Below are 26194 nucleotides of genomic sequence, written 5' to 3' on the forward strand. Positions count from 1 at the left end.
GTGTAAGCAGACCGGCTCTTTTCAACTCCCCGCGGATGTACTCACACCGGAACTCCTCCATGTCTGCGCTTCCCCATTGGCGGAAGCTTCCGCCAGCTTCTACTCACTTCCGCCCACGACTCAGTTGGGCGGGGCTTTCCCTAGAAGTCACTTCCGCCCGACCCCGCCCCTCGTTCCCTTTTTGGCCGTTTCCGGCCTCAGGCCCCGCCCCATACCGTGTGACCCCGCCCCCTTCCCGCCCCGGGCCGGCAACCCGGCCCCGCGGCGCCGCTTCCGGTGCGGGCCCCGCCCCGGCTGTGGCCCCCGGCTGCGGAGAAGTCCGAAACGCAAGTGCCGCGCCGGGGCCTGAGTGGCTGCGTCTTCCACCGCCGGCGGACCCGGAGCGCCCCGTACAGGTAAGCCGCGCGGGTCCCAGCTCCCTCAGCCTCGGCGGGAGCGAGGGCTGTGGCAGGTGGAGGGGACGGCGGAGTAGGAGGAGAGGCAGGTGTGTAGGGGAAGACGTGAAAACGCGGGCCAGCGGAGCACGGGGGCCAAGGAGGAAAAGTGAGAGCGCTGGGAGGAGCCCGGAGGCGCCCTCGCCCATTAGGGTGATATGAGATAAAGGGATGGGAATAGTGAGGGCCCCCTGGGAACTGAGAGGGCCAGAATAGGTGGGGTTGGGACAATCTAAGAAGAGCCGGCGGATTGGCTGGGAGGGCTCAGTAGAGGTAAAAGTGATAGAGTTGGGTTGTGGGGGTATAAAGAATAGCGGGGGGTGGAGGTGTGGGGCTTAAAGGGGGCTGAGGCCAGAGGGATCCGGCAGCGAAGGTAGAGGGAATGGTGTGCGAGGCCGGCTTCAAAGCTGCAAGGAGTCCGTTGCGCCGGGCTTAGAGGTTCGGGAACTTTAGGGGAAATGGGGGAGGGAGCCGTGTGAAGGGATGGAGTGGTTTAGATTTCTGAGACCTAAGTTTTCTAAAAGTAGGCAGGAGGTATTGTTGTTTGGATCAACTAGCTGCTTAGGGACAGGGGAAAGATAGGCTCTTTGGGGGAGGGTGTGTGTATCGAGTTGTAGAACTGAGTCATCTCAGTCTTAACTAAAGAGGCTGTGAGACACCACCCCCTCTGCTGGGGACAGCATACAGAGAAGATGGTGCCACAAGATGAGAAGCAGTTGTTCAATGACTGGCAGGACTTGCATGAAAAATTATCCCGCTTGTGATTGATTGATGTTATAATGTTGTAAGGAGAATTAAAATGACCACCGAATTATTTTCTTTATTCTTTGGTTTACTTTTCTTTGATGCAAATTGTTTTTATTTTAAATGAACACTTTTGGCAACTGGATTTAATGTGGGTGTAAATCTTTTCATGCTTTGTTACACCATAAAAAGGGCTATAGCAGAATGAAAGTATTGCTTCCGGCATAACTCACACTTTCTAAAGTGCCAAGAGAGGAAGTAAAGGGAGTAAGAGGCAAATTGGAATTTGAATCTTTCACAGAATGCAACAGACAAAAGCAGTGCTTCTAAGATTAAACAGAAAATGAGAATTTTAAAATTTCTACTTTTTTGCCTAACTTTTTTCTCTAACCCGGTTTTTAAAAAATGCCTAAATCCAAACAGTTTTTATTGCTAGGAGTGTGATTACTTCCCCATGAACTTTTGAAGATACCTAAATATTTAAGTTTTTGGGTTTTTTTTTTTTAATCTTTCTACCCAGTCCTAAAACAGTGGAACAACGCAAATATCAAGTCCCAACCTGTGCAGTGCAGCTTCTTCTTTCATGTGATGACAACATTGTATGCCATGTTGCAAGTCCTGTTAACCTAAATTTGCCCATGCATAGTAATCCATTCAGTTATGGAGACTTGCTGAGGAAGCATAACTCAAGTGAGGTTTACTGGGGATGGGGGCCTGGAAAGGAGGAAGGGAAGGGGGGTTGGTTAGAGGAGGAGAGGGTGTGAAAGGGGTGTGTGTTTGGAGACTGATTGGTAAGAATGCTGATAAACCTGCCCCCAGAATACTTTTGGCCTGAAAGCCTTTTCGTTTTGTGTTCGTCATAGAATGTCATAGAAGTGAATCAGAAAGAAAGGGGATGTGAAGAGATTTACTAGGCTGTTTATAAAAAAGAAGCTTTGCCTCGTTTAGGCAATATTGATACCTGTTTCCAATTAATTACCTTAAAAATCTCCAGAGGAATTCCCCCGTTTGTTTTTTGAGTGCCAATTGCAATTTGAAACTCTTGCCTGCTTGCGTGTTTCTTTCTCTCATGTTGTTGAAATTGGATTCTTTTTGAGGCTATAATGTCTGGTTAGCATTGGCTCAGCCCACTCAAAAAGCAGGCTTGGCAATTTGATCTGGGAAATTTTAAAAGTTTAAACCTAAGTGCAGTTTGCTAGGTTCTGCTTTTCTATGAGAGAAATCTTGCCGTCTGCCTGATAGCTCTGTGTCTTGCTTAGATGGTAATATCTTTCTCTGATGGGCCTGGGAACCTAAGCAATATTCTCTTTCTTGTAGGCAGGCCCTTCTTTCCCTTTTTTTTAAATTGTGGTTTTCATACTCGCAACCTCTGTACAGTGCAAACCCAGTTGCTTTTTCAGTAATAAACAGATTAATGTTTGATAATGTTGAGGAAGAGAGATTTGAACACAGATGTTTGCAGACTCAATGTCATCTGGATTTACTTCACTTTAAACCCACAGTAGTCCACCGCAGCTGAGATTCATCCTGTATTTCTCCTCTTAAATCCTGTTCCTCTTCTGCATACTTTTCCTTACCCAACTCCCACCACCCCCTACCCTGCCCTACCCCACCTCAAACTCCCACCACTTACTCATCTTAAAACTCAGGTTTACGGGCATATGTTTAATGCTCAGAACTCATGCCCTTTACTGGAGAAAAGAAAACCTTTTTATACTTGCTTTACATTGTTGGTTTTTTTTTTTTTCCTTTTTCTTTTCTCCTTCTTTGTGGTTTCTATTAATCACTTAGAGGTTTACACCCAGTGTGCCTGCCGGGCTGTGCCCAGGTTCAGAGCCATGCCAATCGGTGGGTGAAGCTTAAGGCAGTGATGGAGCCACTGCAGCCTCAGCAGAAGCAGCAGCCACCGCAGCAGCAGCCACCGCCGCCGCCACAGCCACCACACCTGGCTCCTCTGCAGATGGACGCCAGAGAGAAGCAGGCTCAGCAGATGAGAGAAACCCCGTTCTTGTATGCCCAGAAGCTGGTCACACAGACTCACCTTTCTGCCACACCTGGGAGGCCTTCTGGCAGCCCTGCCCTGGGTCCCTTAGCCAGAGTTCCACCAGCCCCAGCAGTGGCCCGAGTGTTTGAACGGAGCAAGGTGAACTCAGAGCCTGAGGAGGAGGAAGGAGGTTTGGAAGATGAGGATGGGGATGATGAAGTTGCAGAGGTGGCTGAGAAAGAGACCCAGGCTGCTTCAAAATATTTTCACGTGCAGAAGGTGGCTCGCCAAGACCCCAGAGCAGCACCCGTATCTGGTCTGCTTCCAGCGCCAGGGCTCCCACCACATGGACAGCAAGCTAAAGAAGACCATACCAAAGATGCTCCTAAGGCCTCAGCTTCAGTCTCCACAGCAGGGCAGCCGGGCTGGAATCTGGATGAGCAGCTCAAGCAGGTCAGTCTTTCTGGTATGAGGGCATTATTTGTTCTCCCTAAAGGGTAGCCAGGGAGAGGTACTGGACTTCCAGGGTCTGTGCCAGTCTGTGCCTTCTCAGCCTACTTCAGCGACCAGCAGCCTAGACATGAATAGACTGAGTTTTCTCCTCATAGTTGTTTTCTTGATTAGAGCAGTGAAATGTGTAAGTTACTCCTAATATAGATTGTTCCAAGTTTAATATGAAAGACTAAGTACAGTCTTTTTTTTTTTTTAAAGGAAGAATGAGGTTGCAACAGAGTTATGAGGGATATCTAAAAATGAGATGTGTGGCTAATTTCAGTTTTGCTAGTAGTAATTTGATAAGAGAACAGTCTTGCCTAACACAGTGTCTTAGCTCCAGGCTAACCCAGGATCATGCTTTTTAAGGTCAGTTTTGTTGTTTTGCTGCTAAATATAGCTGATGAGAACCTTTTGCATTGTGTATATTTTCCAGCAAAGAGCCTTTAGACATGATTTCATTTCACCCTTATATCACCTCCTTTGAAGCAGGGCAGGGTAGACCTCACAATTCCCTTTTTATTTTTTTTGCTGGGCTGTGCGGCTTGCAGGATTTTAGTTCCCTGACCAGGGATTGAACCCAGGCCATGGCAGTGAAAGTGCGGACTCCTAACCACTAGACCTCCAGGGAATCCCTCACTATTCCCTTTTGAGCCAAGGCAAGCTTCAGTGATTCCCAAACATGGCAGAGCATCAGAGTCATCTAGGGAGTTTTTAAAAATATAGATTCCAGGGTCCTAATGAATTATCCTAGGGGGTAGAGCCTAAGGAATCTGTGCTCTTTGCCTTCTAATTCTTCTTGTCTTTCTGACTTGCCATGCCGCTTTTCTTCACCCGAAGAATGGGAGTGATGATCAGTTCTTCCAGGCTAAGTGACCTGTTGGTGATTAGGCAGGGAGTTCATAATAAAGCCGGTAATATTTGAGTACTCCCCATAAGCACATACACTCCACGTGGTCCAGTGATACTGTTTAGAAATTAGTTGTGAAGGGCTATGGATTTACACAGGGCATCCGAGAAGTCATATGAGAAAGGTCCTTTGCAAACTGAAAACTCAGCATCTTTCTATCAAGGCGCCCTGCCTATGCAGTTGATCTGAGTTTCACAGTAGCAGTGTTTGTAGTAGATCCCAGAGCCAGCAAAGTGGGGTTCAAATCCCATCTATTACCCTTGTGATCCTTTGGTGTAGGGCTCAATTCCTTTGAGCCCTCTGAAATCAAAATAACGAAGCCTACCTCCAAGGATGTTGTGAGGATTAACAGAACCAGCATGTGGTGGGTAGTAAGTGCTCCAGGTGCTCTTTCATGCAAACAGTGCCATCCTCTGCGGCATCCACACAGACATGCTCGGAAGCAGGGGAGACGCTGAGATGCACAGAGGTTTTCCCTCAGATCACCAGGGAGGTAGTGGCAGAGCTCGGACTAGGATCAGAGAATGCCAGCTTCCCCGACAGCAGCAGCCTGGCCGCCAGCCCAGATCCGCCTCCCGGCTGATTGCTTTGGTTTAGCAAAACATCTGTGACTTGCCGGCAGCCCCCGCACTGCTGTGTGGTTGGCAGAGTTCCATGCTGGCCGCTGAGTCAGCTCCTAGTGGGATCCCGCCCTGACAGCACTGGGAAAGTTCAGGCCCGAGGTGGCTGGGCTGCCCCCGCCTTGGCAGCTGGCCAGCCTCTGCGTGTGTGCGGTCGTTCCTAGAAAGTACAGCCTCGTGCGAGGAACAAGTGGAGCTCCAGAGCCTGTCTGTCTTCAGGAAGTGCAGCAGGTGTTGAGGTCAAGCCATTAGAGCTTTGAAAAAAGACACTCTGCAGAAGTGGCGTGTGCGTGCACACACGTGTGCGCCATGCAGGCACCCAACACTGGTTCTAGACAGCATCAGCCCCATGGCTGCACAGCTCAGTGCTTGGGAGGCTGGCTTTTGGCTTCTGAAACCCTTTGAGTTCATTTTAAGTTTCCGAGGCATACTCACTAATTATAGACTGCCTGGCAGAGCACCTGCCAGAATGTCTTTAAATGCCAGCGGAACTGAGGCCTGATCTCGCACCCTACATTTACCCTCCCCCTGGATTTGGAGATCAAGAGCTGGGTTAGGGGGTCACTGGGCAATGATGACTTTAAACCTTTGATGTGTACCTCTTTTTCTCCTTTTGAATTTAATTTTTCAAGATTGATTTGGTCTGTGCCCTCCTCCTTTATCTAATCCTTCTCCTAACAGTGGTAAATAATGTTCCTTGGGATTTTTAAAATGTTTTAGTTGTGCTATGGAAGGGGGACTAAAAAAAATAATATCCTAATGGAGAGCCTTTAGAAACTACTACAAACTGTGAGACTAGCTTTTCTTAAAAATTATTCAAAGTCTTTTGTTTCTTATGCAGTTAGCTTCCAGAGAGCGGAAAAAGATCTTATTAGTGGGTGACAGTGTCCATTTTGTTCTTTTACATAACAAACTTTTACAGAGGCTTCTTTAGGCCAGGCCTCTGCTCCAGGGGCTAAGGCATGCTTCTCCCTTGAAGAGCTCACCAGCTAGGTTTAGCAGAGGCAGTGTGGGAACTCAAGGGGGACTGAGTCTTGAGTTGCAACAATTTTACTCTGTCCTGACTCATTTAAAGCCCAACTGTCCAGTCTGAGCTATGCTGCAGATATTTTAAAACAGTTCTGTTTCAGATATTCATACACCAAGATAAAGTTGATTTTGTCTACAGCATAGCTAACATAGCTTGGTAAATCAACAAAAATACTCAAAAGTATTTACAAGATTTGGGGCTGGTGTGGGGGCCTCAGCGGGCATCTGCCACCTGCAAAGCAAAATTTGGAACGCTTAAGGGCTCCACAGATTATCTTTTGTTTCTGAAATCACATTCTTATAACATGTAAAGTCAAAATTATTTCATATTTTCTCCTTGAAGAAACTCTTAGAAGGTAGGTAACTTGCTTCTCAAGGCCTGGATTGTTAGAAAGAGTGTGGCATCCTCTGACACTAGAGCGATGGGAAGATGGATAATGCTGTTGAGCCAAGCTTCTAAAGCCCATCAAATTTCAATGGGCAGAGTAAATAATTGTAAAACAAGACAACAGAGAGCTGAGTGTCCCTTCTCTCATGGGAGATCAGTAGAAGCCTGTCAACATACAACCAGTTAGGGGTGTTGCTGGCCTGTTAGGGGTGGTCTTCTGTCCTTCTGGAAAGAGAGCAGTTCAGGCAGTGCAGGCTTTGTTTGTCTTGAGCCCATTAATGGAGCCAGTTTTCCAGAAGGGCATAGACTCCTTCCCATAGGGTAGGAAGATGAATGATGGCTTAATGGGCATATGAGAGCCAGAGAGTGTGTCTGGTTTTCTGTATACTTTGGCAGTCTCTTGGATTACTGAGTGTGAGAAGGAGGAAGGTTGACTGACTGCTTGGTCTCCAGAATCCATTACCAAGAGTTCCTCTAAGTAGTGAGGTGTGGTCTCTCGGGCTAGGCCTACTTTTCTGGGTACGTACTGCATGTCTTTGGAACATTTGATGCTTTTAGTAAAGATTGTGCAGACTATTACCTGAAAATAAATAAGATCATGAGCTTTCTCCACTTTCTTTGTAGGTCTACTTTGCATGGCCTAAGCTCCGATATTCATAGTGGAATCCATCTAGGTCAGTGTTTCTCAATTGGAGGTGATCTCCGCAACCCCTCCTTCTCCCAAGGGATGTTTGGCAAAGTCAAGAGATATGTTTAGTTGTCATGACTGGGGCAGGTGGAGCTGTGCTGCTGACATCGCGTGGATGGAGGCCAGGGATACTACTAAACGTCCTGCAATGCACAGGACAGTCCCCCACAACAAAGAATTATCTGGCCCCCAAATGTCAGTAGCGCCAAGGTTGAGAAACCCTGCTTTAGACTGTGTAATTAGAACGAGAACATATGCTGTGCTTTCAGACACTGCCCTAGACTCTTCCTTTGTGTTTTGGTCCTGGTAACTGAAGTGTTTGGCAACCTTGAGTTTTCTTCACTTCTGTTTTCAGTATCCGTGTTGAGTTTGTGTCTTCTATCATCATCTGGGTGAGCAGACTGTCCATCACTTGGGGGAGGATTGGGACCTAGAACTTGCGCTCTCTTATTTGGCTCTGTCAGTGGTTCTTCAGCCCACTGTTCCTTGATATCTAAGATGTCAATGGTGATTTGTGAGAGTGCTCCTTCGCCCTTCTAGACTTTAACCCCAAAAGGTCAAGGCATAAATACTCAGCAAACTTGTTATGTAGTAAAAGATGTAATTATTAAGTCAGCATTGGTTTTGGAGCCAAAAGATGTGGATTTAGATCCTAACTCCACCACTTGCTTGCTATAGTGCTTGGCACAGATGTCCTACCCTACCTTTCTGAACCCATGCATACATTTCTCCCAGAGGATGATAATCCTCTCTTGCCATCCTCAGGGAGCAATTTTAAAGATATTACAAAGATGGAAGAAGAAAATGAGTGTGAAAGATCTTTGTAAAATTTATACCTTTAGGCAAAGATTAGGTTGAATTGTCATTAGCACCTAAATACTTTTTGAAGCTGTAATTTTTCAATTTTTACTATCTTTGTAGGGTAAGATGTTCCATAAATCTTAGTGCTCTAAAGCAACTCCTTTTCAAATTTTCTAGAGCTGTGACTGAACTCTAGTATTCTAGGATTCCCTGAAGCATTTCAGGATTATGTGAGTTCAAGCTATTGCACTCCTGAAGCTGCTTCTTTCCATATTAAAATAGGGATATTTCTCCTTTAGGTAGAAGTAAGCTTTGTTTATGTTGAATTCTTATAAATACATGATTAAGGACTTAACTTGGGTCTTTATCTTTCTTAGCAAAGACTAATCCCTCCATGTGTGTCCCAGATCCCATCCCCTCCTAATTTTCAGGGGCCTGCTTCATCAGTGAACCCATTTCCCTGACTCTTGGGACTCTCTTCTGAAGTTTATTCCACACTAACACATGTTCTACTATCCCCAAATTTAAAAAAAAGTCTCCTTTTAATCAGTAAATCTGCCTGATTTGATTGCTACCAGGAAATGAGAAGTCACTTTTTATTTTTTTAATTTTAATTTTATTTTTTTTGGCCACAACACTTGGCTTGTGGGATCTTAGTTCCCTGACCAGGGATCAAACCCGGACCTTCTGCAGTGAAAGTGTGGAGCCCTAACCACTGGACTGCCAGGAAATTCCCGAGAAATCACTTTTTAAAAACTTTCCCTTGACTGCACATCTCTTTCCAGCACGTTCTGTAGTCCTGACTATCCACGCACTTCCCACAACAAAGCCTCTCAGAAATCGTTTGCACTCCGTACCTCCACTTTGTCACCTTCTACTTACCCTCAGCACACTTCAGTCTGGCCTCTCTCTCTTCCATATCCTTGAAGTTCCTCTTGGTAAGGCCTCCTAGTGATCACCATGTTTCCAAGCCCCACCTGCTCCCACCTCATTTGATTTCTCTGCAGTATTGAATTCAGTGGACTCCTCTCCTTGAAACATTTCCTTTTCTTCCTTTCTGTAGCCCCTCCATTGGCTTATTTTCTTTAACCTCTTTCTCTTCTTCTATCTAACCTCTAGAACTCCAGGTTCCCCAGGGCTCAGTTTTAAACCCTCTTCTTTATATGCTTTCCCTGGGCAATTTCTTTTACTTTCATGGCTTTAACTACTATCCACAAGCCACTGACTCAGTGTGCATTGTCTGAGCCCATGTTTCCATTCTGAGTTCAATGGATATATTCCCAACTACCTTCTTGGGATGTTTTACTTAGATGTTTTACTGGCACCTCACGTTTAATACATGTAACTCTTAATTTCCAACCTACTCCCATGCAATTATTTCCTCTATTTTCCTTCTCTGTAAAGGACATTTCTACCCACTTCGTCATTCATATCAGAAACCTTAGAGCTGACTATCTTTGTATACCTCCTACTCTGTCACTCCATCTGGTAATGTCCAGTTCATCACCAATTCTTATCAGTTCTCCCATCTAAATATCTAGAATCCTGCCACTTCCCTTCTCCACCATCACCTACTTAATCCACGCTTCTTACCTACTGTTGTAACTATCAACAAGTTTGTGTCTTCCCTCCTCCATTCTCATTCTCCACACAGCAGCTAGAGTGATCTTCTAAAAACCAAATCAGATTATGTCACTACTTTAATGTCCTCGAAGTTTGTCATCAGTTGCTCTAATTGTAAAACCCCAAATCAGCATAATCTGATCCCTGCCTGCTTCTCCAGCCTTATTTTTGCCAGTATCCTGACCTATCACTGTGCTCCAGTCACCCTGGCCTTTGCAGTGCTAGTCGTTCTGCCTAAAACACTCCTTCAGGCTCTTACCCCAGCTTCCGTTTTCACCTTAAACATCACTTTCTTAGAGGCACTGTCTTCACCTTTAGTGTAGGTCATGTTACAGGCGTAACTTGGAGATATGGCGGATTCGGTTGTGTATGTCACAATAAAGTAAGTCACATGAATTTATTGGTTTCCCAGTGCATATAAAAGTTATGTTTACATTATACTGTAGTCTAGTCAGTGTGCAATAGTGTTATATCTAGAAAAACAGTGTACATACCTTAATTAAAAAATGCTTTATTGATAAAGCATACTAACCATGATCTGAGCCTTCAGCAAACTAATCTTTTTGTGATAGTAACATCAAAGATCACTGATCACAGATCACCATAACAAATATAATAATAATGAAAAAGTTTGAAATATTTCGAGAATTACCAAAATGTGACACAGAGACATGAAAGTGAGCAGATGCTACTGGAAAAATAGCACCAATAGGTGTGCTCCAGGGAGGTCGGCTCGGTGCTTTGTGACGACCTAGAGGGGTGGGACAGGGAGGGTGGGAGGGAGGCTCAGGAGGGAGGGGATGTGGGGATGTATGTATACTTATAGCTGATTCACTTTGTTGTACAGCAGAAACTAACACAACACTGTAAAGCAAGTATACTCCAATAAAGATAAAAATTTTAAAAATTGGTGTGCTCAACGCAGGGTTATCACAAACGTTCAGTTTCTAAAAACAATGGAGTACCTGCAAAGCGCAGTAAAGCAAAGCACAATAAAATGAGGTATGCCTGTATATGTTGTCACTGAACATTATACTTTGTGTGGTTTATTTGTTTGATATGAGTCCTGTACTAGATGGTAAGCTCTAAGAGGACAGGGACCTTGTCTGTTTTGTTTATCATTGTGTCCCAGCACCCAGCAGAATAATGTCAGATAATAGGCGCTGCATAAATATTTGTTTCTTCTGCTTTCTTTTAATTTGCCCTGTTTTTTTTTTTTTTAATGTAAAGAGCACCATTTCATTTCTTTAAAGAAATGCTTTTTTTTTTAAGAGCAGTTTTAGGTCACAGCAAAATTGAGCAGAAACTACAGTGATTTCCCATATACTCTCTGCCCCCACGCATGCACCGCCTCCCCCCTATCAAAATCTGCACCAGAGTGCTGCATTTGTTATAGTCGATGAACCAACACTGAACCATCATTATCACCCAAAGTCCATAGTTTACATTGGAGTTCACTCTTGTTCATTCTGTGGGTTTTGACAAATGTATAATGACATGAATCTACCATTATAGTAACATACAGAGCAGTTTGGTTGCCCTAAAAATCCTCTGTGCTCCAGCTATTCATACCAACCTTTTCATATTGGCTTCTTTCACTTAGTAATATGCATTTCAGTTTCCTCCATGTCTTTTCATGGCTTGATAGCTCATTTCTTTTTAGCACCAAATAATATTCCATTGTCTTGATGTGCCACAGTCTGTTTATCCATTCAGCTACTGAAGGACATTTTGGTTGCTTCTAAGTTTTGGCATGTATGAATAAAGCTACTATAAACATCTGTGTACAGGTTTTTGTTAGACATAAGTTTTGAACCCGTTTGTGTAAATAACAAGGGACATGATTTCTGGATTGTATTCAAAGAGTATGTTTAGTTTTATAAGAAACTGCCAAACTGTCTTCCAGAGTGGCTGTACCATTTTGCATTCCTACCAACAATGAATGAGAGTTCCTGTTACTCCACATCCTTGCCAGCATGTCGTGGTGTTAGTGTTGGGGATTTTGGTCATTTTGTTTAAATTGAATTTTCATTGAGATAATTGTATATTCACGTGCAGTTCTAAGAAATAATTTAGAGAGATTCCTGTACACTTTGTCCAGTTTCCCCCAATGGTAACATTTCATAAAACTGTAGTATACTGTGACAGCCTGGATATTGACATTGATAGGATCCACTGATCTTATTTAGATTTCCTAAGTTTTACGTGTACTCTGTGTGTCTGTCCTGTTTTTAAGCCTATTTAGTTGTATGTTTAACACATCTGAAATTCTTTTTACTTAACAAATGCATCTGAAGCTGCAGATTTCTCTCAAAGTTGCTCTTTTGCTGTATCCCACAAGTTTTGATATGCAGTGCTTCCATTGGTTAGTACTAAACGTTTCAAAATTTCAGTTGTGATTGATTCTTTAACCCATGAGTTGTTCAAAAGTATTTTTTAGTTTTCGAATATGTGGGTTTTATCTTTTTAAAAAATATTATAGCTTATAATTAAGCTCTAACCATCGTTGTTAGAGAACTGGTGCGTTATCAGTTTTCTGGAATTTGTTGTGATATCCTTTGTGTTGGCCTTGTGTATGATCAGTTTCTATAAATCCTCCATATGTGCTTGGAAAGAATGTATATTCTATATTTAATAGAGGTGGGGTTGTATATCTGTATGTTGGATCAAGCTTTTTAATTGTGTTATTCAGATCTTCCTTATCCTTAACTAAGTTTGTGTGATCACTTTCAGAAAGAGGTGAATTAAAATATTCCGGTGTAAGACTGGCTTTCTTTTCTTTCTTTCTTTTTTTTTTGTGGTACTCGGGCCTCTCACTGTTGTGGCCTCTCCTGTTGCAGAGCACAGGCTCTGGATGCACAGGCTCAGCGGCCATGGCTCATGGGCCCAGCCGCTCCGCGGCATGTGGGATCTTCCCGGACTGGGGCACGAACCTGTGTCCCCTGCATTGGCAGGCGGACTTTCAACCACTGCTCCACCAGGGAAGCCCATGATTGGCCTTCTTTTGATTAGTATTAGTGCATTTTTTCCTTGTACATTCCAGTCTTTATATATTGAGACCACATACAAAAGACCTATAATCTGTCTTTTTTATTTGGTTAATTTAATCCATGTAGTTACTAGAACTGGTGATACATTTGGACCTATTTCTGCCCTCTAACTTTGGATTTCCAGTTTAACCATACTTTTTCTTTGCTTCTTGTTTTCTCCTTTCCTGTCTTCTGTTCATTTGATTGAATATTCTTTTCTTTTTTTTAAAAAAAATTATTTATTTATTTATTTATTTTTGGCTGTGTCGGGTCTTCGTTGCTGTGCGCGAACACAGCTTTCTCTAGTTGGGGCGAGCGGAGGCTACTCTTCTTTGTGGTGCACAGGCTTCTCACTGTGGTGGCTTCTCTTGTTGCAGAGCACGGGCTCTAGGTGCATGGGCTTCAGTAGTTGTGGCATGCAGGCTCAGTAGTTGTGGCTCGCAGACTCTAGAGTGCAGGCTCAGTTGTTGTAGTGCAGCAGGCTTAGTTGTTCCACAGCATGTGGGATCCTCCCGAACCAGGGCTCGAACCCATGTCCCCTGCATTGGCAGGCGGATTCTTAACCACTGTCCTTTTCTCCTTTACTGGCTTAGAAGTTATGCTTTCTGTTTCTATTCTTTTGTTGATTAGATTTAGGCTTTCATTACTGACTTTTTATACTGCTTTCTTTTTTATTAATTAATTAATTTATTTGGCTGCACTGGGTCTTAATTGTGGCACTTGGGTTCTTTGTTGCTGTGTGCGGGATCTTCGTTACAGCATGTGGAATCTTTAGTTGCGGCACGTAGGATCTAGTTCCCTGACCAGGGATTGAACCCAGGCCCCCTGCATTAGGAGCGTGGAGTTTTAACCACTGGACCACCAGGGAAATCCCCTACGCTACTTTTAAACAATATTAGGATCTCAGAAATTCTAATGTAGCTTGTGCCTCTCTACTTCCATCATCCAATATTCCAATTTGTTTTACCCCCACCCGCAAATTAGGGGTTTTTTTTTCCCCCTACCAGTCAATAGTTATTTAAACTTCCCAACAAGTTTATCCATCTTTTTTTTCACCATTACTTCTTATATCCCATTCTTTCCCTTTGGGTTCAGTCTTCCTTTTTTAGTAACTCTTTTAGCAGAGATTTGTATATAGTAAACTCAGTCTTGGTATGCCTGAAAAAAATTTTTTAAATGTATGTCTTTCTTGGGACTTCCCTGGTGGTGCAATGGTTAAGAATCTGCCTGCCAGTGCAGGGGACACAGGTTCAATCCCTTGTCCGGGAAGATCCCACATGTCGCGGAGCAACTTAGGCCGTGTGCCACAACTACTGAGCCTGTGCTCTAGAGCCTGCAAGCCACAACTCCTGAGCCCACGTGCCGCAATTACTGAAGTCCACATGCCTAGAGCCCGTGCTCTGCAACAGCAGAAGCCACTGCAATGAGAAGCCTGCGCACCACAATGAAGGGTAGCCCCCGCTCGCCACAACTAGAGAAAGCTCGTTAGCAGCAACAAAGACCCGATGCAGCCAATAAGTAAATTAATAAAATTAATAAAAAATAAAATAAATGTACGTCTTTCTTTATCTTGCCCTTATTCTTGTACGATTGTTCATAGCTTTAGATTCTAGACTGACCATTATACATCTTAATGCTTTGAGGATATGATCCCATTTGTCTTCTAGCAACTATTTTTGCTGTTGAGAAGTCTGTTATCAGTTTAATTGTCACTGTTGTGGATCTTTTTTTCCTCTTTCGTGGCTTTAAAATTTTTACTGACTCTGCTATTTTGCACTTGCATTAGTGTTCTGGGTTTGAACATATTTTTATTTACCCCACTTGGGCCTTGATCTGCTCCTTCAACCTGATTTGTGTCATTTTTTTTTCTTGGCTGCTCTTTTTCCTTGACCCCTATTCCTTTTTTTTTTCTTTTTAAAAAATATTTATTTGGGCTTCCCTGGTGGCACAGTGGTTGAGAGTCCGCCTGCCCATGCAGGGGACACAGGTTCGTGCCCTGGTCCGGGAAGATCCCACATGCCGCAGAGCAGCTAGGCCCGTGAGCCATGGTAGCTGAGCCTGCGCATCCAGAGCCTGTGCTCCACAACGGGAGAGGCCACAACAGTTAGAGGCCTGCGTACCGCAAAAAAAAAAAAAAAAATTTATGTGGCTGTGTTGGGTCTTAGTTGCAGCACACAGGCTCTTTGTTGCAGCGCACAGGCCTCTCTCTAGTTGTGGTGTGTGCGGGCTCCAGAGTGCGTGGGCTCAGTAGTTGCACCCTGTGGGCTTAGTTGTCCCGCAGCATGTGGGATCTTAGTTCCCTGACCAGGGATCATACCCTTGTCCCCTGCACTGGAAGGCAGACTCTTAACCACTGGACCACCAGGGAAGTCCCTTGATGACTATTGTAATAGAAGTATTTGAACCTTCTCATTTAGCCTTCTTTGTATCCTTTCTTTTATAACCTTATCTCTTTATGTCTTTCTCCTGCATTCTGGAATATTTTCACATTCTGTTTTCCAGTTTCTAATTCTCTCTTCAGCTCTGTCTGTACTACTTAATCACTTTTTTAAAAGTTTATCTTAATATTCTGTTTTAATATCTGTTCTTTTCTGGTTTTAAAAAATCTGCCTCTTCTTACCATATGGTTTCTATTTCTTCCTTTAGCTCTTTGAGCATCTTTAACTTTTAAAAAACTTTATATGGACTTGTTAAAACTCTTTATTATGGGGATTTCATATATACAAAAGAAGAGAATGGTAATGAACCACCTGTGTCCTTCGCCCAGCTTTTAGCAGTTACCAACCAATATTCTGCCATTGTTTAAACATGCTTGTTTTTGGTTTTTAAAAATTTATTTATTTTATTTATTTATTTTTGGCTGTGTTGGGTCTTTGTTGCTGCATGTGGGCTTTCTCTAGTTGCAGCGAGCAGGGGCTACTCTTTGTTGCAGTGCACAGGCTTCTTGTTGCGGTGGCTTCTCTTGTTGCAGAGCACGGGCTCTAGGTGCATGGGCTTCGGTAGTTGTAGCATGCGGGCTCAGTAGTTATGGCTTGCGGGCTCTAGAGCACAGGCTCTGTAGTTGTGGCACATGGACTTAGTTGCTCCATGGCATGTGGGATCTTGCCGGACCGGGGCACGAACCTGTGTCCCCTGCATCGGCAGGCGGACTCTCAACCACTGCGCCACCAGGGAAGCCCCAACATGCTTGTCTTAAAGATGCTTTTAGAATGTCTGTATGTGTATAACTGAGTCACTTTGCTGTACAGTAGAGATTGGCACAACATTGTAAATCAACTATACTTCGATAAAAAAAAATTAAAGGTGCTTTTCGATTATTTTATTATTATCTCTAATTCTTGGGGTGCAAGTTCTTCTTGTGTCATGTTACTCTCCCCTTTGATGGTTTGTTTCCTCTTGCAGTGGTTTGTTTTTGTTTTTCAGTGTAATCCTATTTTGAGTTGGGATTTGTTTCCATGGGAGTCCCATGTGTTTTGGATTATGGAAGCATTCCTAAGGGAGCTTTGTTTTCTCCCCTGCTGGGGCCCTACAAATTTAGCTGGTTGTCATTGGTTTGGGGTATGAATTTGGAGTTTACATTTGTACCTGGTGAGAGCCTGGGTTTCCATTTCTTATGGACCCTCTTTTTCCATGTGGACCCTAGCAGATGGCAATGTTCATCACTTCTTCTCCAGGTTGGTGGGCAGTTTTTTAGGCCCTAGTTCATGGGAGGGTGGAAGCGTAGTCCTTCCTAGCCTCTGGCTTTATGTATTTATCTCAGCTCTGGTTCCTGGCATGCAGGAGGCCTGCAGCCTGGACTCTTCTCCCATAGGGGTGATTAAATCCCCAGTCCTCAGCCCTCAGCTGTTAAAAACTATATCTAGGTCCCTTTTCCCTTGAGCCCTTCAGCTTCGGTGCCTGCTCACTGCTCCCTGATTCCTTCCTTTTTGTTTCTGGCACTGTGGGCTCTTGGTTTCAAGCTTAGCTATGTGTGTAAGGGGTGTGGAGTATTAAATTTTATCTAGCATGTCTAGTGAGGTTTTCTTTGGAGACGGGGAGGTGGTAGAGTTGGTCCACATCAGACTATCCTTGCTCATGATTCTGTTTGCTATTTTGGTTTTTTGCTTGTTCGTTTTTGATTTTTAATAGCTTGGACTTTTTTTTTATCTCTCCTGTGCTGGGTATTTGCCTTATTTCAATGAGTTGTGTGAAGTAAGCCCTGATATTATCCCCCCTTTACATGTTTGTTTTATTTTACAGATGAGGAAAGAAGGGTGAAATGGGCTGCTTTTGGTCTCAGAGTTGGGAAGCTGGGCTATGAACACAGGTGGTCCGACTTCTGCCTCCATGCCTCTCCTCTTCCTATTCCAGAGAGAGCAGGGCAAGGATAATCTTTTCTCAGTGGTTTCATTACTCTAAAAGTAACTTTATCTTTTCTGATTTTCCAAGTAATTCAGACTCATTTTAGAGAATATAAAAATTTGTAAAGAAGAAAATATAATCACCACAACCATATAACTTAGGTATAAATGTAAACATTTTCTTCTAGTTCCTTTGTGTTTTGTTTTAAATGCCTATTACAGACATTTTTTTTTTTGGTTTTATTTTTGTGCCCAACCTTTATTACCTAACAGCCCATGAGCAATTTTTATAAAGTGTTTATTATTTTAAAGTGTTATTTTAAAATAGTTTAATTTTTAAAAAACATATTACCAAAGTTGTATTGACTCATAATTTTTTTTTTTTTTTTTTTTTTTTTTCTTTTTGCGGTATGCGGGCCTCTCACTGCTGTGGCCTCTCCCGTTGCGGAGCACAGGCTCCGGATGCGCAGGCCCAGCGGCCATGGCTCACGGGCCCAGCCGCTCCGCGGCATATGGGATCCTCCCAGACCGGGGCACGAACCCGTATCCCCTGCATCGGCAGGCGGACTCTCAACCACTGCGCCACCAGGGAGGCCCGACTCATAATTTTTAAAGTACAGAAATGTGTAAAGTAAACGTCGGCCTTACTTTCCACAGATCATTGTTGTTAACAGTTTGGCCTATACCTTTTCAGAGCTTTTTGTCTTCACAAATACATTTGCTTGTTTTTAACAACTTACTTTTTTATTCGGGAGTTTTACAACTTTTTTACTCAGTATTATGACTGTACTTTGATGCATGTTTATAAAGATTTATTTATTAATGTTTGTATAATCATATCTCAAAATTATATAAGTAATGTAAATAGATGCTCATGAAAAATTGAAACAATATAGGAAAATACAGAGTGATAACTTACAGTTTTAAAACATATTGTAGTGTTCTGTTGCCTACTCTTCTCCCTCCCATCCCAGAGGAGGCCACAGTTAGGCATGAATCAGCTTCTGTGGCTGTTTCTGTATATTTACCTATTTAATGTGTAGTCACAGAATGTGTGAGAGTCTGTGTGTTTAGTATAAATACAAACTATCTTTGTAGATGCCGTTTGACCCTTTGCCCTTCTGTCTGTATTTCTGTGGTAGGATAGATTATTCTAGAAGTTGAATTTGCTGTATCAGAGGGTATATGTATATTACTATCTTTTCATATGTTTATTTGCCTTTTGTATTTGTTCTGTGACTTACCCTGCTTTTAGCCTTTGCCTATTTTTCTTTCTTTTTTTAACTGTGAAAAGCACATGAGATTTACTCTAACAAATTTTTAAGTGTATAATTCACATTATTAACTGTAAGCATAATGTTGTACAGCAGATCTTTAGAAGTTTTCCATTTTGCATGACTGAAACTTATACCCATTGAACAGCAGCTTCCCATTTCCCATCCTTCTCCCCTCAGCCCCTGGCAACCACCATTATACTTACTGCTTCAATGAGTTTAACTACTTTAGATACTTTATATAAATGGGAGTGGCTTATTTCACTTTATTTACATTTATTTAAATTTTTATTGACATGTTTACATTGTTTAGCATAATGCCCTCCAGGTTCATCCATGTTATCACATATTGCAGAATGTCCTTTTTTGTGACTGAATAATATTCCATAGTGTGTATAAACCACATTTTCTTTATCCATTCATCCATTGATGGACACTTAGATTGATTCTATATCTTGATTATTGTGAACGGTGCTGCAATGAGCATGAGAGTACAGATATCTCTTCAAGATCCTGACTCCAGTTCTTTTGATTAAATACCCAGAAGTGAATATTGCTGTATCATATGGTAGTTCTATTTTTAATTTTTTCAGAAATCTCTATACTCTTTCCCACCAACAGTGTACAAGGATTCCAGTTTCTCCACATCCTCTTCAATACTTGTTAATTTCTGGCTTTTTGTTTGTTTGTTTTTTATAATGGCCATCCTAGCAGATGCAAGGTGATATCTTGTGCTTTCAATTTGCATTTCCCTGATGATTAGTGATGTTAAGCATCTTTTCATATACATATTGGCTATTTGTCTTCTTTGGACAAATATCTATTCAAGTCTTTTGCCCACTTTTTAATTGGGTTATTGGTTTTTTGCTGTCAAGTTGTAGGAGTTCCTTATATCTTTTGGATATTAATCCCTTATCAGATGTATGGTTTGCAGATATTTTATCCCACTCTCTAGGTTTCCTTTTCACTCTATCTCCTTTATCTCCTTTACTGTGCAAAAACTCTTTACTTTGATGTAGTCCCATTTGTCTATTTTTGCTTTTGTTGGCTGTACTTTTGGTGTCATATCTAAGAGATCATTGCCAAAACTAATGTCATGAAGCTTTCATCCTATATTTTCTTCCAGGAGCTTTACAGTTTCAGGTTTTACGTTTAAGTCTTTAATCTTTTTTTTTTTTTTTTAAGATTTTTTTATGTGGACCATTTTTTAAAGTTTTTATTGAATTTGTTACAATATTGCTTCTGTTTTATATGTTGGTTTTTTGGCCGTGAGGCATGTGGGATCTTAGCTCCCCAACCAGGGATGAAAGCCACACCCCATGCATTGGAAGGCAAGGTCTTAACCACTGGACCGCCAGGAAAGTCCCAAGTCTTTAATCATTTTGACTTGATTTTTTAATGTGTGGTGTAAAATAGGATCCATTTTCATTCTTTGCATGTGGATATCCAGTCTTCCCAACACCATTTGTTGAAGAGACTGTCATTTCCCCATTGCGTATTTTTGGCATCCTGTCGAAGATCAGTTGACTGTATGTACGTGGGTTTATTGCTGGGCTCTGTATGCTGTTCCATTGGTCTATTTTTCTGTCTTTATGCTAGTACCATACTGTTTTGATTACTGTAGCTTTGTAATACGTTTTGAAACCGGGAAGTGTGAGACCTCAGATTTGTTCATCTTTCTCAAGATTGTTTTAGCTATTGGGGGTCCTTTATGGTTCCATAAGAATTTTAGAATTGTTTTTTCTCTTTCTGTTAAGAAGTGCCCTTGGGATTTTGATAGGGATTGCATTGAATCTATAGATCACTTTTGGGTAGCATGGACATTCTAAGAATATTCAGTTCTTCCAATCCATGAACACAGGATGTCTTTCCATTTATCTGTATCTTCTTTGTTTTCTTTCAGTAATGTTTTGTAGTTTTCAGTGTACAAATCTTTCATTTCCTAAGTTAGATTTATTCCTAGGTATTTTGTTCTATTTGATTCTATTGTAAATGGGATTGTTTTTCCTAATCTCCTTCTCAGGTTGTTTGTTGTTAATGTACAGAAACAAAACTGATTTTTGTATGTTGATTTTGTATCCTATAACTTTCTGGAATTTGTTTATTAGATCTAACAGTTTGTGTGTATGTTGTGTGTGTGTAATCTTCAGAGTTTTCTACATATAAGTGCGTGTCATCTGCCAACAGAGGTAATTTTATTTTTTCCTTTCCAGTTTGGATGCCTTTTTACTTCTTTTTTTGCCTAATTGCTCTAGCTAGGGCTTCCAGTACTATGTTGAATAGAAGTGGTAAGAGTAGGCATCCTTGCCTTGTTCCTGTTCTTAGAGGAAGCGCTTTTAGTTTTTCACCATTGAGTGTGATGTTAGCTGAAGACTTTTCACATATGGCCTTTAAAATGTTGAGGCCATGCATTCTTTTCCTAGTTTGTTGAGTATTTTTATCATGGAAGACTGTTAAATTTTGTCAGATTCTTTTTCTGCATCTATTGAGATAATCGTGATTTTTATCCTTTGTTCTGTTAATGTGGTATAGCACATTGATTGATTTTGGTATGTTGTATCATCCTTGCATCCTAGGGATCAATCCTGCTTGGTCATGGTATATGATCCTTTTAATGTGCTCTCAAATGTGGTTTGCTAATAGTTTATTAAGGATTTTACATCTGTATTCATCAGGTAGTTTTCTTGTAGTGGCATTTTTTGGCTTTGGTATCAGGGTAGTGCTGGCCTCATAAAATAAGTTTAGAAGTATTCCCTCCTCTTCAATTTTTGGGAAGAGTTTGGGAAGGATTGGTGTTTTAATTCTTTAAATGTTTGGTAGAATTTACTTGTGAAGCCATCTGTTCTAGGGCTTTTCTTTGTTGTGGGGTTTTTGATTACTGATTCAGTCTCCTTACTAGTTATAGGTCTCTTCAGATTTTCTGTTTCTTCATGATTCGGTCTTGGTAGGTTGTAAGTTTCTGAGAATTATCCATTTCTTCTAGACTATCCAGTTTGCTTGCATATAATTGTTCACAGTAGTCTCTTATAATCCTTTTTATTTCTGTGGCATTGTTGTAATGTTTCCTCTTTCATTTCTGAATTTGTCTTCTCTTTTTTTTTTAGTTTAGCTAAAGGTTTGTCAATTTTGTTCATCTTTTCAAAAAACCAACTGTTAGTTTCGTTGATGTTTTTCTGTTCTCTGTTTTGTTTATTTCTGCTCTAATCTTTATTATTTCCTTCCTTCTGCTAACTTTGGGCTTAGTTTGTTCTTCTTTTTCTAGTTCCTTGAAGTATAGTTAGATTGTTTATTTGACATCTTTCTTGTTTTTTAATGTAGACTTTTATTACTACTATAAACTTCTCTCCTAATACTGCTTTTGCTGCATTCCATGAGTTTTGGTATGTTGTGTTTTTGTTGCCTTTACCCGGCTTTCTATTGTTATCTTTTTCTTATTGATATGTAGTAGCTCTTTTGCATAGATCCTTGTCTTTGTGTTTCAAGTATTTTTCACACTTGTTGGTCTTTCAGCTTGATTGTAGTTCTTTCATCAGGTAGTTTAAATTTTTGATGTTGCTCAATCTATTGATTTTTTTCCCTTGATGGTTTCTGTCATGCTTAAAAAGGCCCTCCCATCCCCAATATTATAAAATATATATAGTTATTATTTTATGGTTGTATTTTTTATATGTAGATATTAACTCCATCTTGAATTAATGGGAAGGATGTGAAGTAGGGATCAAACTCTTTTAAAAGGCAGTGTTAAATGGCTGCACAGTGTTCTGTCATGTGGATAGCACCTTCATGTGTTGCCTGTGCCCTTATTGTCACACCTTTAGGCTATTGTAATTTTTTGCTATTAAAAATACAATCGTACTATATTTCTAGTTGCTTCTTTCAGGTAGATTCATAGAACAGAATTACAAGATCAAGAGGAGGCTAAGAAAGTAAGGCAGTTACAAGCAGGGACTTGAAGGTGCACTGCCTGCATTTGGTTCTCAACTTGACACTCTTGGATCACTTTGCAGCCTTCTTCAAGTCACTTCCTTGTGTCTTCCTTGTTCCTTGGTTTCCTCGTCTGAAAACTGAGGGTAATAGTGGCACCCGCCTCAGAGCATCGTGCTGAGGTTTTCACTGTTTAATGCACATAAAACACGGGATAGGTCCTGGCGTGTGGTAAGTACTCAGTTATTATCGGTTGTTGCTGCTACTGTTGTTTTTATGGTGACGGGTATTTTAAGGCAAGTGACTTCCAGAAAAGGTCATGGTATTTTAATATTTCCCTATGGGAATATAGGAGATCCCATTGCCCCAATCCTTGTTATCATTGAATATTGTCATCTTTTTAAAGCTTTTCTAATTTTACGTATGAATAACGGGCTCCTTCTTTGCCAGCCTGGGAGAGGGGGTGCACTCTCCTGTGTATCCTTTTGAACCTCAAAATTAAACTGTTTTCTTTAGGAAATGGCTTATATTGCCTTCTAGATCCCTTTTATGGAGTTGTATTTTAGAACTTGAAGTCCACCTTCTTTTCAGTATGTGATTTTTTTTCCCCCCAAAATTCATCAGTTAGCCCACAGCAGTTCTCCTAAGTTCATTCCTGTGGCTTGTTCTTCAGGTACTGATATTTATTTGAGCCCCTACCGTCTGCCAGGCCCTGTGCCAGGTGCACAAGCCTCACAGAGGAGTAAGTTACTGTCTCTGTATGAGAGAGACTTAGCCTGGGCGAGGCAGCGGGCAGCACAGGGGCAGCTGGCCTCAAAGTTGGAATGCGTATACCGTAGCGCTGTCCCCCAGGGTGTGGGGCCGTGAGGTTGGGAGAAGCCCTAGGAGATGCTCTCTAAGTTGTAAACGGGGCTGACTTGAAACACAAAGTGCACCTGTGTGTTCTGCCTGAGGAGACCTTCTCTGTGGAATCCCACACTTGAAAAATTTTTTTTACTTTATAAAATAATTCATCATAGCATTTTTTAAAAAGGTGTTCTTCCGGGCTTCCCTAGTGGCGCAGTGGTTGAGAGTCCACCTGCCAATGCAGGGGACACGGGTTCGTGCCCCGGTCCGGGAAGATCCCACATGCCGCAGAGCGGCTGGGCCCGTGAGCCATGGCCGCTGAGCTTGCGTGTCCGGAGCCTGTGCTCCGCAACGGGAGAGGCCACAACAGTGAGAGGCCCGCGTACTGAAAAAAAAAAAAAAAAGTGTTCTTCCTATACATTTAAAATATGTAGTTTGAAGAAAAAAGTTTGATGACACTTTTCTGAAGCACCAACTTCGGGCAGGTTTCTTGACTTCTCCTGTTCTCAGACGAAGGTCAGATGAGGTGTCCTCCCACTCAGCTCGGCTCTGGCTTTCTGAGCTCTGTGGTGTGACGTGATGTCAGCGACCGTTATGGACGTTCAGGTGGTGGGTAGTTCACGGGCTGGAAGAAGCAATGCTGCCGGCTCGAATTCTGCAGAGGAAAGGATCTGGGACTTTCCTCTGTGGCGCTCAGACAGACTTGGCTGGGCCACTTCACTCTTTGGCACAGAGGTGTCCTCATCACCAACAGTGCATTTTAGTTTTTCTTCCTCCTTTTGTAGAAACACCCCATTTCTGGGCAGTCTTCTTGATTATTGCATAGAGTGATTATATGCCTAGATGGAAAGGTAGGACTGCCACCCTCTCTCCCCTCCCCCACCCTTCCTCCTTTCTACTGCTTAATCAGAAAAGCGTCCCTTGGCTCTTTCCAAGCCACCGAGTTTGAATTGATCTTTGTTGCTTGTAAGAGGTGGGGAGGCACTTTCTGGTTCCTGCTAAAGTTACCTGACAGCGGAAGGTGTGCATCTGATAATTATAACTCTAGTGCTTCCAAGGCCTGAGCGATTGAGCTAAGAGCAGTAATCCTGATCTTATCAGGAGGGTTTTGTAGTCCAACAGTGTTGCTTATAACAGTATCTGTTTTACTTCCTGGGGCTCCCCTCTCCTTTTAGGATTCTCCTATAATCCTGCCCATTACCCCCTTGTGCATGTCTCATTACCTCCTGGGATCAGTTAAAACTGGGGGGAGGGCAGAGGTGTTTTTCTTTTCTTCCTCCTGAGATCTGGGAATTGGACTTTTAACATTACAACATCATCAACCCGTCCAGTAGTAGGATAGTCACAAGCGTGGTATAGATAATACCTACAGAGCCACAGGTGTAGCCAAAGAAAAGTTAGTTTATGTGTCGCTTATGAAACAAATAATACCAATACTAACAACAGCACTCTTCAGCCCGGATACTTCTGTTACACTTCGTATTTCAGAGTTATTAACTGATATCCACGAACCTTGGGATCAGCCCTTTGAAGTCTAGTGATTTAGCTAACGACTACTTTGAGGTTCAAGTCCCAGGAATTTGCCCAGATCCGAACCTTGGGTGGGATTCAGAATCCATTAGATTATAGAGGGTAGACGGAAAGGAAACACATGAATGTTTGTGCCTTCAGAGAACGCTCAAGAATCTCTATAAAAGTTGTGGTGTGTGTGATGGTGTTCTAAGGATGGGGCAGTTTCTGAGAGGTTTCAGAATATGGGGAGCTCAAGTGAAGAGTTAGTAGCTTAGCCTCTGCCCTTTAAACCTGAAGGAAGGGGTTAACGCTTGCCTTGGGGAGGAGTGAGGAATGGGAAGTAAAATTGCTTTGGACATCTGAGCTGTGCTTTAATAAGATATTCCAGGTGGTCAAGGAGTAATCCTAAAATAGCCTAGATACTTAATTGCTTTTAAAGTCAGGCGCTCCTGTCTCTGGGGAGGTACAGCTCTAAGGAATGCAGTACTGGCTCCTAAGATCTTAGAGGCGTGGTCTGGTTGGGCTTTTTTTTCAAATCCCAGTAAAAAAAAAACCCAAGGTACGTTTCTTGGGTCAGGAGATGCTGGTTAAATGTCTCTCTTCTCACTGGAAGTTTGGCAGTAAGCCTTTGGCCCTTGCTGCTGCCAGTTGCCATAACCTGGTGTCCTCCAGGGCTGTGGGATTGTTCTTGTCACCCCCGATGCAACCCCGGAGACAGTGGTCTATTTTCATTAGTGCTCAAAGACCTCCTGCTTGATCCCCTGCCCAACGTCTCTCCATTTTCATCAGAACATACCTTTCTCACGATAAGATTCAGATTCATCCTTCTCTTTCTCTTTCATCCCCTCAGTCCAGATCCGGTTGATTCTCTGACTTGACTGCTTCTTAAGACAGTCATTTCTCCCTGGTTCTACTGCTTTCCCCACCCCCAACCCAGATTATCAGCGTGGGCTACTGCATAGCTGGCCAGCCCCAGTTCTGGCTTTCCCTCTCGAATCTTCCATACCGTTCACAAAAGTAATATGTTAACGTTGTAAATCATTACTGAGGAGCATTAAAAATATATTTAATTAAATGAAGAGTCATATTGCTCTCTTATATTGTGATTGTGTCAGTTCACTAAATTATTCTGTAATTTCAGTGCAGTCCGAATTTTCTTTGTTGCGGGGGGTGGGGAAGAAGCAAGTGATGGGTCTTGACAAATGATTCAGACATTAATCTAGAAAAAATAAACAGTTTTTTAAATTGTCTCTCTCTCCCTCTCCATTAGACTGTAACTTCCAAGAAGTCAGAGGTTCTTATCTGTCTTGTTCTTTTTCCCTCAGAACCTTTCACGGTATCTAGTATGTCCTAGTGATCAGATGTTTGTATGTGAATGAATGTAGTGAAAAAATTGAAAAGTGAAAATCCCCCATGATTCCAATCCGATTAGGTGCCTATATACATTTGTATGTGTATATTATATATTTTTCAACAAAAATGGGTCATTAAAATCATCTAAAACACTGATTTAATCATTTATTTTTCTGTTCAGAAAACATCCACCGCCTCCCCCC

General features: G+C 42.2%; 1 protein-coding gene across 3 annotated transcripts in view; it reads left to right on the top strand.

The window, feature by feature from the left end:
• Positions 1-47: 47 nt before the first annotated feature.
• Positions 48-26194, top strand: part of ARID3B (AT-rich interaction domain 3B) — a 53616-nt gene continuing 27469 nt past the window's right edge. For 2 of the 3 annotated variants that reach the window (XM_082616701.1, XM_082616702.1), the window contains exons 1-2: positions 48-395; positions 2970-3615. In XM_082616701.1, the coding sequence (XP_082472827.1) occupies positions 3049-3615 (567 nt within the window). In that variant the 5' untranslated portion in view covers positions 48-395; positions 2970-3048. The remainder of the gene's footprint in view (positions 396-2969; positions 3616-26194) is intronic. The other variant, XM_082616700.1, reaches the window with a different exon arrangement.

The sequence above is a fragment of the Mesoplodon mirus genome (genome assembly GCF_964341445.2).
Source record: "Mesoplodon mirus genome assembly, chromosome: 4".
Classification (NCBI taxonomy): domain Eukaryota; kingdom Metazoa; phylum Chordata; class Mammalia; order Artiodactyla; family Ziphiidae; genus Mesoplodon; species Mesoplodon mirus.